Source organism: Palaemon carinicauda, chromosome 12 (genome assembly GCF_036898095.1).
Source record: "Palaemon carinicauda isolate YSFRI2023 chromosome 12, ASM3689809v2, whole genome shotgun sequence".
NCBI lineage: Eukaryota > Metazoa > Arthropoda > Malacostraca > Decapoda > Palaemonidae > Palaemon > Palaemon carinicauda.
In genome coordinates, this window is record NC_090736.1 from 12,601,537 (window position 1) to 12,618,434 (window position 16,898).

General features: G+C 39.9%; 1 protein-coding gene across 1 annotated transcript in view; it reads right to left on the minus strand.

Moving 5' to 3' along the window:
• Window positions 1–1,309: 1,309 nt before the first annotated feature.
• The window catches only part of LOC137651225 (protein LMBR1L-like), a 62,430-nt gene continuing 46,841 nt past the window's right edge, over window positions 1,310–16,898 (minus strand). The window contains exons 7-9 of the mRNA XM_068384423.1: window positions 13,390–13,609; window positions 4,969–5,125; window positions 1,310–4,833 (exon numbers count right to left, since the gene is read on the minus strand). Of these exons, the coding sequence (XP_068240524.1) occupies window positions 4,728–4,833; window positions 4,969–5,125; window positions 13,390–13,609 (483 nt within the window). The 3' untranslated portion in view covers window positions 1,310–4,727. The remainder of the gene's footprint in view (window positions 4,834–4,968; window positions 5,126–13,389; window positions 13,610–16,898) is intronic.

Genomic DNA, 16,898 nt, shown 5'->3' on the forward strand with positions numbered 1-16,898 from the left:
TGCCAAGATCATTACACTCGGGAAGTCCATGGGTCTGGAAGTTGATGAGCTTATTGAGGAGCACCAAGAGGAACTAAGATGGATGACTTGAAGGAGTTGGAGACCATGTGACTGAATGTCATTCAGGAAGAGGACAGCGGGGAGGATGATGACCCACTGACAACGGCAGAAATTAAGTTGGTTCTAGATGACAACTTTAAAATGTTGGCTCTCATAAAAAAGACACACCCAGAAAAAATTCTCACAGATCGTGCGCTTGAGTACTGTAGTGAAGTTTGCCCTAGTCATTTCAGGAAAATTTTAAGAAGCAGGCAGAAACAAGGTTCTTTGGACAATTATTTTAAAAAGAGGCTTTCGCTAAAATCAGACCAAGCGTCAGATAAAAAAACGAAAGAAAAGTGGCAGTGATGAAGAAAATACGTGGTGTCATTACATTTAGAAAATACAAAACGTAAAGTAAAAAAAATGAAAAATAGAAAAATGCAAAAAAAAAAAATGAAATTTTGTTTCAAGTTTGTCATTGTGTTATTTCCTGCCATTTGTATATGTTTTCTAAAATTAAGTGTTTAGGTTTTCTGTCATTTATAAATCTATTTTATAAAGTTAATTTTTGTTTTCTGCCACTTGTTGACATTTTCTGCCGTTTTGTCATCCTCCTCCACCACCCTGCACTTACCTCTCGGACATCGCCTCACTCCAAAGGTAAGTTTCCACATTTTTGTTACTGTATTTTACTCTTTACTCTAATTATACACTTCTTTTACTGATTACCAACAGTTAATCTATTATTGAATGATCCAAACACAGTACTGTACTTGTTATAAATTTAGTACAGTATTGTTTAGTGGTGTGTACCCTTTTTATTATCATTTAATGTGGTGTTTTTGTAGGGTCTGAGCGAATTAGGCTACTTACATGTAAAAGGCGACACAAGATGAAAAAATCATGTTATGAAAGCCATTACGGAACTAATTAATTTTGTGTTGTGAGGAATTAATGTATTAGTTTAGTTCTTTATGATGATATGTTGTAAGTTGCTAGATGATTTTCAGCTTTGGGGGTTGCTGACGGGTTCAATAGAGCCTGAACCCATGCGTCTCCCTGATAAATACTCAGTCAGTGCCTTGTACATTGATACATCAGACCTTGAGTAGGGCAACAGTATTTCTTTGGTATTTTTATGTTGTATTTGATTCCCTGTTCTAGCATTTACAGGAAAACCCTTGAAGATCCCATAGCATATTAATCCAAAGAAAATCATTTATAAGATTTCATAGTACAAAACTAAATAGTGTAAAAAAAGTAGCAAAAATTACAGATATTTTTATTGTCTTGCTGTACAGTCTTATATACATAAATAACAAACAAAAGTTTTATAAAAATTACACCTGGATGTTGGTGAATTTGTACCATCCCAGGATTTGTGTTCACAAAAATTATTATACAGAATACTTAGCCTACACTAATAGTGAGCAAAATGTTCAAAAATATTTTACACTGAATATGAGGTACAAATACTACAAGGAAGATTATTTACAAAAAAGTGACTAAATTTTTATAAAACAGAGGAAAGACTACGATATGTTTGCAAAAAATTCTCAACTGAAGGCAAATACTATTTACATGGAGGAGGTGGAAAGTAATTGCTTTATGAGTCGAGTCATTTTGCATTAATAGAAATAGGGTTTATTTGTATAAAAATATAAAGAGTTGAATCACTACATTTTAAAACTAATAAATATTAAAGTATACAAGAAAATAAATCCAGAAAGTAAAATAAAAGCACCAGACGTTTGGATAAGTCATCTGGATAACTGAGGTAAAATTAATCACTCATTCAACTTATAGTAATCATACACCATCTAAATATAAGATTAAATATTTCCATGTTAACAAAATCAATTGGATGCATAATAATAAATTTCCAATACAATCATACATCGCATCACACTTTCTCTAAGTACAGAACTTCAATAATAAAAAAAATTACTAGGAAAACATGCATGCATTTCACCACTCACAATGAGAGGGAAATCTTGCTCAGACTTTAAATACAGTAAATTTGAATAAATATCACACCAGTTTTGAAGTTACTATGAAATATGTGGTCCCTTAGCTTCTAAAGTGAATTAAAGAGAGCATGAAAAATTCAAATACTGGAGAAAAATCTTCACATGTGACATTGAAAAGTTTGAATTTTATAAATTGTTCAATTAGATTTTTTTAACAGAAAAGTACCAATTAATAGCAGAAAAAAACTGTTTCGTTCATGACTATGTTGATTCAAAAATAGAAATATTTTATTACATGATATGCAACCAATTAAAAACAATTATTACTTGATTTTACTAAAAATTATAAAGAACGCCAAAACCACAATGTAAAATAAACCTTACTGGAGATTATCCAACATTTCCGTAGAAAATTTCTCACCATGATGTTATTCCACCTAGAAGCAATGCATGTCCACAGTAACTTCCACAATCACAAAATATATTATTCCAATAAAAAGTACCACGTAAATAATTCATACACAATGTAAACAAGATTCGCCTTTAAACACAAAACTATAACTGGAAAATAATGGTGAGGATTTAAAAGAAAAAAAATAATAGGTTTTGGGCAGTAAACCACTTTTTCCCTCAAGCATCAGATGCGCAAAAAAAAAATAAGGCTTTTATATCTAATCCAGTACAGTACTTGCCATAAAACTACGAGGCATACTTTTCAAGCAATTACATTTGTAGATAAAGGGTAACTGTCACAGAAATAACTGCCTTTAGAAAATCTTTGAGCAAATTGCATTTCATGTGCAAATATGTGGAACATAGGGAAGTACCTGAACTACCCAGCCTTTATCAATCTTTGGTTAGAAGTGACAGCATACCAACCATCTGACCAATATTATCAAAATTGGTGTACAGATAAAAAAAAAAAAAAAAAATATTGCATAAAAAATTATGCTCTTAATCTTGCTATAGGATTAATAAATGTATGCTCCAAATCTTACTACATAACTATAGTGATCTACCAGATACTGTACTTACAGCATATTGTCATAATGGATTACAAAGTACATGATAATTTATGCCACTTTGTGGACAGCTGTGGTATATACTCTTTGTTCCATGCACTTCAAATTTATTACAGAAATAATGCCCACAATAATTATTTTTCTTTGCTGATTTACCATTAATCAATCATGCTCAAGTTTGGAATTACAATTTTTTTTAATAGGTCTTGAACAAGGGTGGCAACAATGAGCATTAAATCTTTTCTTGTGAAAGTATAGAATTATGTTGCTGACAAGTAATGTATCCTTAGGCTACCACTTCTCTTGTCTGAAAATAAGGTACTCTTTACAAGGAAGGTTACATAATGGGGGATGTACTAGTAGCCACATCCGTCACCACAAAATAGAGCCCCACTTTATTAAAATTAAATAAAAAATATTGAAGATTATTTTAAAGCCTACAAAAATATGTGTATCCAATATTTCTTCTGATCTGTGACTTTAAATTATACACAATATTGTGATACGTTTAAAAGTTACCTTGGTATCGGAAGTTTTTTCTTCATAAGTAGTCTCCTGAGACCACCTTTCCCCTGAACATTTCATAAACTGGCTAGTAAAAAACCTTCTCTTAAAATTTTAAAATCATAAAAGATTTAAGTGTATACATAGTGGGGAAAATCATATACCTATTTTGTAGACCCTTATAACGTCATACTCGTGCTCTTAAGTCTGCAAATGTATATAGCATAAAAAAAGCACTGTGTAACCCTCATCCATTATTGTATATTACTGACCCAAAAATAAATAAATACAAGTTTTAAACTTCTAAAACATTGAGCTTAGAATTTAGATGAGAAACTTGATAAAGAAAGGTTCTTCTCTCAGTTTCTTCACCAAGCCTATAAATAAACAATCAATAGAAATTCAATTTTGTTTTAATATAACAATACTGTACACCAACACATCATTTCTTCTTCAAAAAAATCTTCAAGACATCATCTCTTCTTCAAAAAATCTTGAGATAAACTATAACTATCACCTCCAATTGTATGATTTTCATTATGCTTCACCGGGTATTCATTTTTCATAACTGATTTTAGTGATTAAAATGCTATTTTGAAAGACAATACATTATGAAAACTTCTAGAAAATAAGCAAATATTTTCCTATAAACAACACCAATTTGTCACAGAAATATGTTTAAATTTCCAACCTAGCTGCTTGTTTGCAAGGTTAATCTTGCTAAATGCACCTCAGTTACTAAGATGTAGTCCATTATATTATTTACGTGATCAGTCACTTTAAGTAGGATTCACATAGTACAGTACATAGAAAAAATCACATACAGTAGATATTTTCCAAAACGAGGCTTAAATATTTATACAAGAATTATCTTGAGTTTATGAGAATTTTCTTGCACAGATGAACCATAAGGAAGTTCTTAGATTTCAAAGTACAGCATGATTTCACCTTTATTCTGACCCTCACTCGTTCCCATTTTCAATCAAAACTACAACTTTGGATATTCATATTGATGTTCAGTATATCAAATCACTGCTCTACCAAACACCCTCTTGAAACACTCAGTCTGTGTAAAATCCATGGTAGATTACAAAATCTGATGTCATGGTTTAAGATAGGGATAAATGCCTTTCATTTTTCATGGGGATATATGAGAACCATTGACATGAATGATTCTCTAAGCCATATGCTACTCTTCTTTAATGTTGCCAGGATTCATCATACCCCCATTCATAACTTGTGCTGGCAATTTGAAAGAATCCCTCTTCAAAAGTGACAGCACTATCAACTTGAACCTGTTAAATGAAGCAAAATATACTGGGTAGTTTTAAAAAAAGTTTTCAATAATCATATCTATAAAAAATGTCTTCAGTTGTTTAACATCGTTAATTCATTAAACAGCACTTACAAAATGAAAAAGGACACCTTACCTTATGTATATCTCATGTCTAATGGTTGCTGTAAATTTCTTAACCAGACACCATGCTGTAGCAGAGGCAAATAACATGTTGTAGCCGAGGACAATCCAGAAATTTCCTAACCAGCTGATCTTCCCAAAGTCTCCAAGTAAGTCAAAATTGGTTATCCCTGGAAACCAGAAATCATTACATTCATGAGTAAAAGGCTACTAGATTAGTTCATTATGCATGTTGCATACGATTTTTTATTATTCTGACCATCCTTTACATTCAGATCTTCCTGGACAGTTCCAACCTGTTCGTAATAATAGGCATGCTGTTAATCTAATAGTCAAGCCTTCTCCATCATGAGGCTCAACTACACATTACCCTAGAAGTTTTATTCCAGCTGTGACCAAGTTGTGGAATGATCCTAATTGGCTAGTTGAATCAGTAGGACTTCAAAAGTTCAAACTTGCAGCAAATGCTTTTGTGTTGGACAAGCAGACATAAGTATTTCTATAGTTTATAAATGAAATATGTTTTAATGTTGTTAATGTTTTTAAAATATTTTATTTTAATTGTTCATTACTTTTTATATTGTTTATTTATTTCCTTGTTTCCATTCCTGGCTGGGCTATTTTTCCCTGTTGGGCTTATAGGATCTTGCTTTTCCAACTAGGGTTGTAGCTTAGCTAGTAATGATAATAATAATAATAATTTAGTTTTACTTTTGGTAGTCGTCAACTGATTTCAAGGTCATGCTACTGTTTTGTAATTGTGCACACATATAATACCAATGCATATCGATATTATAATTTCTTAACTTATTCAATATGTTATTTTCATTAGTAAAATAAATTTTTGAATATACTTACCCGGTGATCATGTAGCTGTCAGCTCTGCTGCCCGACAGAAAAAACCTACGGGCGGAATACGCCAGCGATCGCTATACAGGTGGGGGTGTACATCAACAGCGCCATCTGTCGAGTAGGTACTCAAGAGCTTCATGTCAACACAGAACCAATTTTCTCCTCGGTCCACTGGGTCTCTATTGGGGAGGAAGGGTGGGTCCTTTAATTCATGATCACCGGGTAAGTATATTCAAAAATTTATTTTACTAATGAAAATAACATTTTTCAATATTAATCTTACCCGGTGATCATGTAGCTGATTCACACCCAGGGGGGTGGGTGGAGACCAGCATACATGTTAACATTAGAAGCTAAGTATTCCGTATTTCATTTTAGCAGTTATTCAAAATAACAAACAAAATTAATAAGCACCTGGTAAGGAAGTCGACTTGAACAATTACTCTGCCTTTTTAAGTACGTCTTCCTTACTGAGCCTCGCGATCCTCTTAGGATGCTGAGCGACTCCTAGGTGCTGAAGTATGAAGGGTTGCAACCCATACTAAAGGACCTCATCACAACCTCTAATCTAGGCGCTTCTCAAGAAAAGAATTTGACCACCCGCCAAATCAACCAGGATGCGAAAGGCTTCTTAGCCTTCCGTACAACCCAAAAACAACAATAAAAACATTTCAAGAGAAAGATTAAAAAAGGTTATGGGATTATGGGAATGTAGTGGTTGAGCCCTCACCTACTACTGCACTCGCTGCTACGAATGGTCCCAGGGTGTAGCAGTTCTCGTAAAGAGACTGGACATCTTTAAGGTAAAATGATGCGAACACTGACTTGCTTCTCCAATAGGTTGCATCCATTACACTCTGCAGAGATCTGTTTTGTTTGAAGGCCACTGAAGTTGCGACAGCTCTAACTTCATGTGTCCTTACCTTCAGCAAAGCATGGTCTTCCTCATTCAGATGAGAATGAGCTTCTCTAATCAAAAGTCTGATATAATAAGAAACTGCGTTCTTCGACATCGGTAAAGAAGGTTTCTTAATAGAGCACCATAAAGCTTCTGATTGTCCTCGTAAAGGCTTAGTAAGTCTTAAATAGTACTTAAGAGCTCTTACTGGGCATAGGACTCTTTCTTGTTCATTTCCAACCAAACTGGACAGGCTTGGAATCTCGAACGATTTGGGCCAAGGACGAGAAGGGAGTTCGTTTTTGGCTAAAAAACCAAGCTGTAAGGAACATGTAGCCGTTTCAGATGTAAATCCTATGTTCCTGCTGAAGGCATGTATCTCACTGACTCTTTTAGCTGTTGCTAAGCAGACGAGGAAAAGAGTCTTCAAAGTGAGATCTTTAAAAGAGGCTGATTGAAGCGGTTCGAACCTTGCTGACATAAGGAACCTTAAAACCACGTCAAGTTCCAACCTGGTGTGGCCAACCGACGCTCCTTCGAGGTCTCAAAAGACTTAAGGAGGTCCTGTAGATCTTTGTTGTTGGAAAGATCTAAGCCTCTGTGACGGAAGACTGCTGCCAACATGCTTCTGTAACCTTTGATCGTGGGAGCTGAAAGGGATCTTTCCTTCCTTAGGTATAAAAGGAAGTCAGCTATCTGAGTTACAGAGGTACTGGTTGAGGATACTGATTTCGCCTTGCACCAGCTTCGGAAGACTTCCCACTTTGACTGGTAGACTTTGAGAGTGGATGATCTCCTCGCTCTAGCAATCGCTCTGGCTGCCTCCTTCGAAAAGCCTCTAGCTCTTGAGAGTTTCGATAGTCTGAAGGCAGTCAGACTAAGAGCGTGGAGGCTTGGGTGTACCTTCTTTACATGCTGCTGACGCAGAAGGTCCACTCTTAGAGGAAGTGTTCTGGGAACGTCTACTAGCCATTGCAGTACCTTGGTGAACCATTCTCTCGCGGGCCAGAGGGGAGCAACCAACGTCAACCTTGTCCCTTCGTGAGAGGCGAACTTCTGCAGTACTCTGTTGACAATCTTGAACGGGGGGAACGCATAAAGGTCTAGATGGGACCAATCCAGAAGAAAGGCATCTATATGAACTGCTGCTGGGTCCGGAATCGGTGAGCAATAAATTGGGAGCCTCTTGGTCATCGAGGTAGCGAACAGATCTATGGTAGGCTGACCCCACAAGGCCCATAGTCTGTTGCAAACATTCTTGTGAAGGGTCCACTCTGTTGGGATGATTTGACCCTTCCGGCTGAGGCGGTCTGCCATGACATTCATGTCGCCTTGAATGAACCTCGTTACTAGGGATATGTTTCGATCTCTTGACCAGGTGAGGAGGTCCCTTGCGATCTCGTACAACATCATCGAATGAGTCCCTCCTTGCTTGGAGATGTACGCCAAGGCTGTGGTGTTGTCGGAGTTCACCTCCACCACCTTGCCTAGAAGGAGGGACTTGAAGCTTCTCAAGGCCAGATGAACTGCCAGTAGCTCCTTGCAGTTGATGTGCAGCGCTCTTTGATCCGAATTCCACGTGCCCGAGCATTCCCGACCGTCCAGTGTCGCACCCCAGCCCGTGTCCGATGCGTCCGAGAAGAGAAGGTGGTCGGGGGTCTGAACAGCCAGTGGCAGACCCTCCCTGAGAAGAATGTTGTTCTTCCACCAAGTCAGTGAAGACTTCATCTTCTCGGAAATAGGAACCGAGACCACTTCTAGCGTCTTGTCCTTTCTCCAGTGAGCAGCTAGGTGAAACTGAAGGGGTCGGAGGTGGAGTCTCCCTAACGCGATGAACTGGTCCAGCGATGAAAGTGTCCCTATCAGACTCATCCACTGTCTGACTGAACATCGGTTCTTCTTCAGCATGCTCTGGATGCATTCTTGGGCTTGACTGATTCTGGGGGCCGACGGAAAAGCCCGAAAAGCTTGACTCTGAATCTCCATTCCTAGGTATACTATAGTTTGGGATGGGACGAGTTGGGACTTTTCCATATTGACCAGGAGACCCAATTCCTTGGTCAGATCCAGAGTCCATTTTAGATTCTCCAGACAGCGACGACTTGACGCAGCTCTTAAAAGCCAGTCGTCCAAATAGAGGGAGACACTGATGTCTGCTAAATGCAGGAATTTGGCAATATTCCTCATCAGTTTGGTAAAAACTAGAGGTGCCGTGCTTAGGCCAAAGCACAGGGCTTGGAACTGGTATACAACCTTCCCGAAAACGAACCTTAGAAAAGGTTGGGAATCTGGGTGGATGGGGACGTGAAAGTACGCGTCCTTTAGGTCTAACGAGACCATCCAGTCTTCCTTCCTGACCGATGCTAGAACCGACTTTGTCATCTCCATGGTGAACGTCTGCTTTGTGACAAAGACATTCAGAGAACTGACGTCTAGCACCGGTCTCCACCCTCCTGTCTTCTTCGCCACTAAGAAGAGACGGTTGTAGAAGCCCGGGGATTGATGGTCCCGGACTATGACTACCGCTCCCTTTTGTAGTAAGAGAGACACCTCTTGCTGTAAAGCTAGCCTCTTGTCCTCCTCTCTGTACCTGGGAGAGAGGTCGATAGGAGTTGTTGCTAGAGGGGGCTTGCGCAAGAATGGAATCCTGTACCCCTCTCTGAGTAACTTCACAGACTGTGCGACTGCGCCCCTGTTCTCCCAGGCCTGCCAGTAGTTCTTGAGCCTGGCTCCCACTGCTGTCTGAAGAAGGTGGCAGTCAGACTCTGCCTCTAGAGGACTTGGAACCCTTCTTCTTGCTCCCACGTTGACTTTCGGCACGAGCACCTCCTCTGCTGGAGGCTCTGCCACGAAAGGGCGGAATGAACCTTGACGCTGGTGTGTCCATCCTGGGTCTAGGCACGGAGGGTAAAGAGGTGGCTTTGCATGCGGATGACGCCACCAGGTCATGAGTGTCTTTCTGGATCAAGGAGGCGGCAATCTCCTTGATCAACTCTTCAGGGAAGAGACACTTAGAGAGCGGAGCAAACATAAGTTCAGACTTTTGACATGGGGTGACTCCAGCTGACAAGAAGGAGCAAAGGTGATCCCGCTTCTTGAGGACCCCGGACACGAATGAAGCCGCAAGCTCACTAGAACCATACCGTATGGCTTTGTCCATGCAGGACATAATGAGCATGGAAGTTTCCTTATCAAAAGGGGAGGTCTTCCTGCTCAACGCTCCCAAACACCAGTCCAGGAAGTTAAAGACTTCGAATGCACGGAAAACTCCCTTCATAAGAGGGTCCATATCCGAAGGAGTCCAGCAAATCTTGGAGCGTCTCATAGCCAGCCTGCGGGGAGAGTCTACCAGACTTGAGAAGTCGCCCTGGGCAGAGGCAGGAACTCCCAAGCCGAGAACCTCTCCCGTGGCATACCAGACGCTAGATCTGGAAGCAAGCTTAGCCGGGGGAAACATGAAGGTTGTCTTCCCAAGTTGCTTTTTGGACTGCAACCACTCTCCCAGTACCCTTAAAGCTCTCTTGGACGAGCGAGCGAGTACGAGCCTCGTAAAGGCAGGAGCTGCTGACTGCATGCCTAAAGCGAACTCAGAGGGAGGCGAGCGTGGAGCTGCAGACACAAACTGATCCGGATATAAATCCTTGAACAGCGCAAGCACTTTCCTAAAGTCTAAGGAGGGAGGCGTGGTCTTGGGTTCGTCGATGTCCGAGTGTTGGTCGTAAAGATGAGCAGCTTCGTCATCATCAGAGAGTCCATCGTCTGCATGCTGAGGAGGAAGCGGCAAAGGAGTAGATAAAAGCTGGACGGCTGAGTCCGGCAGCACGGGTGCATGCGTGGCGGCACTGGATCCAACGTCATGCCACTGTTGGTCTGTCTGAGAACTGGCAACAACCATAGCTGAGTGGGGGCGCATAGTGGAGACCACCGTGGGTTGCGGAGGCTGACGCACCGCGTCAAAACACGGCAGCTTAACGCCACCCTCCTGTTGTTGTGGTAGCTCACGCACGTCAACGGAGGGTTCCGCGCGTCGGCGAACGTCAACTTGCGTCTGGCAGGGTCGACTGCGCATAGGTGGTGGAGCTCTCACAGCCGGAGTGTGGGAGCAGGCAGCCTCAGCGTCAGCTAGGCGCACAACCGTGGCTGGTTGTAGGCTAACGGGTGCAGCGTCAACCTTCTCCGCACGATACTCCTGCATAAAGGAAGCTAGCTGAGTCTGCATAGACTGCAGCAAAGACCACTTAGGGTCTACAGCAGCTGGTGCGGCAACAGACGGAGTTATTGCCTACTTCGGTACCACTTTGCCTCTCTTAGGAGGTGTGCAGTCGTCGGAGGACTGCAGCGAGTCCGAACTGACCCAGTGGCTACACCTGGGCCGTTGGACTTGCTCGGAAGGGACCTTGCGTTTAAGAGGCCGTGAGACCTTGGTCCGGCGTTTCTGGCGAGAAACCTCTTCCGCAGACGAGGAATGAACGGGCTCACTCGTCTTCTTGTGGGTGGGACGATCTAGGAAAGATACGTCTAAAACCACGGAGGGAACGTCTGTCCGCTGATTAAAGCCTGTCGAACCCTTTGGTCGTACGACATTGCTTCTCCCCTGGGCTTGGGAGCTTGCAAGAGGTCCCGGACTGGGAGGACGATAGGCACGAACAGACGCACCCTCATGCGTAACACTGACACTTTTCACTGCACTGACACTCACTTCACTTCCCACTGCACTTTTACCTTTCAACTCCCTGACGTCAGCCATGAGTTGATTGCGGTCATTCGCCAATGACTCGACTCTCTCACGTAGAGCCTGGATGGCACGCATCATATCTGCCATCGAAGGTTGATGAGAGCTAGCAGGGGGTCGGGTGCAACCACTACAGGGGAAGGAATAGGTTGTGGGGCATGGGGAGAGGAAAAATCAATTGAGCGAGACGAACTCCTCCTGATCCTATCCTTCTCTAGCCTACGTGCATATTTCAGGAATTCTTGAAAATCGAATTCCGAAAGCCCAACGCATTCCTCACATCGATCTTCCAATTGACAGGCTTTACCCCAACAATTGGAACAAACGGTGTGCGGATCGATAGAGGCCTTCGGAAGACGCCTAGAACAGTCCCTAGCGCTACACTTCCTGTACTTGGGAACTTGAGCAGGGTCAGACATCTTGAATTAGTCAAAGGGGGGAATTCAAAATCTATCCAAGTCGTCAACAAATAATCCAAAATCCAATAAAAGAATGCAAGGAAGTATTGAAGATAACTTCTGCACAGCGATAGCTAATAACCAGAAATGAATACTTCACCAAATAACGTGAAAATCAATCCAGAAAACAACAGCGTATTTAGTAGGTCTTGCCGGTGGCACGACAGAGAGAAAATTGGTTCTGTGTTGACATGAAGTACTTGAGTACCTGCTCGACAGATGGCGCTATTGATGTACACCCCCACCTGTATAGCGATCGCTGGCGTATTTCGTCCTTAGGTTTTTCTGTCGGGCAGCAGAGCTGACAGCTACATGATCACCGGGTAAGTTTAATATTGAAAAATTAATATTACATCAGCAATAATATATTATAGGATGTATGATAATAGTTTTCATACAGTTTGTTTATAGCCATTATGACTAACTATTCTACTTTCTTATCCCTCTTTTGGGGATGAAGCAGAAATACTTTTTACTTAGGAAGTATAATTACAAGTTCTTTGACAATTGTTCATGGCCCTGTGGTTACTGCTATAGTAGTAGCATAGCTAGCTCACCTCCCAAACAGGACGGATGAGCATCTTGCTTAAGGTAACGTTTTGACTTAAGTATAGAATGAAAGGCAGAATGGCTACCTTTTCTACTTCTCTCTTATCACTCCTTTGGGGTTGAAGCAGTCATACTATCACATACTGAACTGACAATGATGCTTTTGTACAGGAGCAGGGAGACGGCCATATTCAAGGGAAGAAAATTATCCAACTAGATTCATTCTAGAGGGACTTCCATCCACCCACGAGCAGATACTCTTATTTTTTAATGATAGTTTTGTATAACAGATACTTCTATTTTTTAATGATTAGTTTTGTATATCTGTAGTAACATAAAACAATTTTAAAAGTAATCTATATTTTACCTAGTTATACAAATCGGTCTTCAAACGCTAACTTCCCACCTCAACTACCCTTCTCAATCTGAGCCATAGTTCTACAGGGAGGCATCTTTCACAATAGAGTTGGACTTGTCACTTTGTGTTAACTATTGTAACTCATTGACAAATTCAACAGCTGTTTCATCTCTGCTAAAGACATTCCCTTTTTTTTTTTTAAAGGATTCAAGTTTGTAGAGCTAGGGGAAATAGAAATTACTTTTCAATTTTATTAGTATTTACATCTTTCACAGATGCATAGTCACGTCAAATGGGGTTGAGCTGCAATATTTCTTTTAGTCCTAGTATGCATATGGTGATTACCGTTCACACAGAGTATTTCACGATTCATCACTTTCAAAACCAAATACTATTTAATTTCTTAATCATTAAATATTTGTCTACCATGCATTTGGAACTTTTTGAACAGTATTTTTATAATATAACCTGAATGGCATACTTTGTGAACAACAAAACCTTTAAGAATCAAATGAAAAATGGCTACTTTAAATAAATTTAAATGTACTTACCAAGTGTTCTTGCTAAATAAATTTAAATGTACTTACCAAGTGTTCTTGCTAAAAGTGGAAGGGCACTGGATAATATAAGCACCACAACACAGTTAGCTATGACATGTACCATGGGTGTGTCTTGTGGCTGTGGACGGATCTTTGCAAAGAACGGCAAAGAATAGCATCCTAATAGAGAGGCAGCTATCAGGTACAGGATTAGCACAACCTCCAGCAGTGCACCAACAGAGCCCATCATTGACAGCAGCACTGATCTCTAAACAAAGAGATAAAAGACGTTTAAATTTAAATGCATAATGTTGTTTTAATTACTAGGTCAACAAACGGTTGTGGTTTTCAACTTATATAATATATATATATATATATATATATATATATATATATATATATATATATATATATATATATATATATATATATATATATATATATATATATTACACTGTATGTATGTATGTATATATATATATATATATTACACTGTATGTATGTATGTATATATATATATATATATATATATATATATATATATATATATATATATATATTACACTGTATATATATATATATATATATATATATATATATATATATATATATATATATTACACTGTATATATATATATATATATATATATATATATATATATATATATATATATATATATATTACACTGTATATATATATATATATATATATATATATATATATATATATATATATATATATATATTTCTTCTTATCAAGTTAATTTTGTTAAATCGTTTTGTTTAGTTTTGAACCTTGTGCTCTTACAGTCCTCCTTATATGCAGTACTGTAATAATATATACAGTACTAGATAAATACAATACATTACACAGAAAACATTAAAAATACAGTAAGAATTTTGTGCTATGGATAAATAATGTATATAATTAACACGTAATTGGATATCAGTTACTTCATTAGACTAGTGAACATTTCTATGTAAAATATTAAAATTCTAAAGCTATAAAATATTTAGTAAATAGTCTATGTATAAGTAAATCCTCCTTTTCATTTATCCCAACACATGTACAAACCTTTTGTCTTTTAAAATAGGGATATGTCTTCAGTGGTCCTAGAACTGCCATTGAATGGTTAAGAAGGTAGATGGTTAACAACTGGTGGCATGAAGGGAGAGCCCTCCCAACCCACCTGCCACAGAATAGCTATTTATATCTTTGGGTGCAAAATAAATATATATATTAAATACATTTACTGAGTACAAATGTAATAAGTGTTCCTCAGGGTAATGTTCTTTGCCCCATTACTTTTCGTACTTTATATGGAGTTGGTGGAAGGTTGTTGCAAGCAGTGAAAAGTTTCTACAAAGGTAGTAAAGCATGTGTTAGAATAGGAAATGAAGTGAGCGAATGGTTTCCGGTGAGAGTGGGGCTGAGACAGGGATGTGTGATGTCGCCGTGGTTGTTTAACTTGTATGTTGATGGAGTGGTGAGAGAGGTGAATGCTCGAGTGCTTGGACGAGGATTAAAACTGGTAGGCGAGAATGATCATGAATGGGAGGTAAATCAGTTGTTGTTTGCGGATGATACTGTACTGGTAGCAGACACAGAAGAGAAGCTTGACTGACTAGTGACAGAATTTGGAAGGGTGTGTGAGAGAAGGAAGTTGAGAGTTAATGTGGGTAAGAGTAAGGTTATGAGATGTACGAGAAGGGAAGGTGGTGCAAGGTTGAATGTCATGTTGAATGGAGAGTTACTTGAGGAGGTGGATCAGTTTAAGTACTTAGGGTCTGTTGTTGCAGCAAATGGTGGAGTGGAAGCAGATGTACGTCAGAGAGTGAATGAAGGTTGCAAACTGTTGGGGGCAGTTAAGGGAGTAGTAACAAATAGAGGGTTGGGCATGAATGTAAAGAGAGTTCTATATGAGAAAGTGATTGTACCAACTGTGATGTATGGATCGGAGTTGTGGGGAATGAAAGTGATGGAGAGACAGAAATTGAATGTGTTTGAGATGAAGTGTCTGAGGAGTATGGCTGGTGTATCTCGAGTAGATAGGGTTAGGAACGAAGTGGTTAGGGTGAGAACGGGTGTAAGAAATGAGTTAGCGGCTAGAGTGGATATGAATGTGTTGAGGTGGTTTGGCCATGTTGAGAGAATGGAAAATGGCTGTCTGCTAAAGAAGGTGATGAATGCAAGAGTTGATGGGAGAAGTACAAGAGGAAGGCCAAGGTTTGGGTGGATGGATGGTGTGAAGAAAGCTCTGGGTGATAGGAGGATAGATGTGAGAGGCAAGAGAGCGTGCTAGAAATAGGAATGAATGGCGAGCGATTGTGACGCAGTTCCGGTAGGCCCTGCTGCTTCCTCCGGTGCCTTAGATGACCGCGGAGGTAGCAGCAGTAGGGGACTCAGCAGTATGAAGCTTCATCTGTGGTGGAAAGGTGGGAGGTTGGGCTGTGGCACCCTAGCAGTACCAGCTGAACTCGGCTGAGTCCCTGGTTAGGCTGGAGGAACGTAGAGAGTAGAGGTCCCCTTTTTTGTTTTGTTTCTTGTTGTTGTCGGCTACCCCCCAAAATTGGGGGAAGTGCCTTTGGTATATGTATGTATGTATACACGATATGTGGTTTGGCCTAGAAAATAAGCTTATTGCATATGCAGGTGATACTATTTCTGTCCCAATTCCATCTCCTGAATGTAGATCTGGGGTTGCTGAATCCCTTAATTAGAGATCTAGCTAAATTTACCTTATGGTGAAAATTATGGGGCATGAAGTTGAACCATAACAAAATCACAAATTTAAAAAAAAAAAAAAAAAAAAATTGTATTTTTCCTAGCTGTACAACCCAAGTAATTTACAGTGGGTACAATGAAATATATACAGTAATCACAAATATATATTCAAGCAGCATGCAAAAAGGGCATACCTGTAGTTGATGGGAGCCAGCTAGCAGGGCCTTGGATGCAGTATCCCAAGAGAGGGGAAGATGAAGAAAAGGAAAGGCCAATTGTTCCTTTACATTTCATTCCAGGCTAATACTGTCTGATAAGTCATTAGCAGCCATTGCCTGGCTCTCCTTGGTTCTGGCTTGGGTGGAGAGGGGCTTAGGCGCTGATCATATGTAATGTGGTCAGTCTCTAGGGCATTGTATTGCTTGACAGGGCAATGTCACTGTCCCTTGCCCCTGCCATTCATGACCGGCCTTTAAATCTGTGTCACATCTTGCAGGAAGTGAGCGGTAAAGGTTGTTTGATGCAACATCTGCGCCACAGAAAAGATCCTTCTAAACCCTAGGGAAGTGCTGATGCCCATAATGTCATGAGTTCTGGGTCGTCTTGGTCGCCTTTCCTGTTGACTAGGGGAAGGATTGAGGTGCTGTCAGGGTCAAATGACCTGCCTATTCCAGGAGGAAAGCGTGTTTTTGGTTATTGTCCTCTTGACCCTGCCGATGATGACAAGCACATGTTTGTTATGTGGGTCCTGGTACAATCAAGGTAGCGCCTTAGCACTCTCACAGGAGATGTTAAAAGTTAATCAGTATCATTGGTAACCTCCAGTACACAA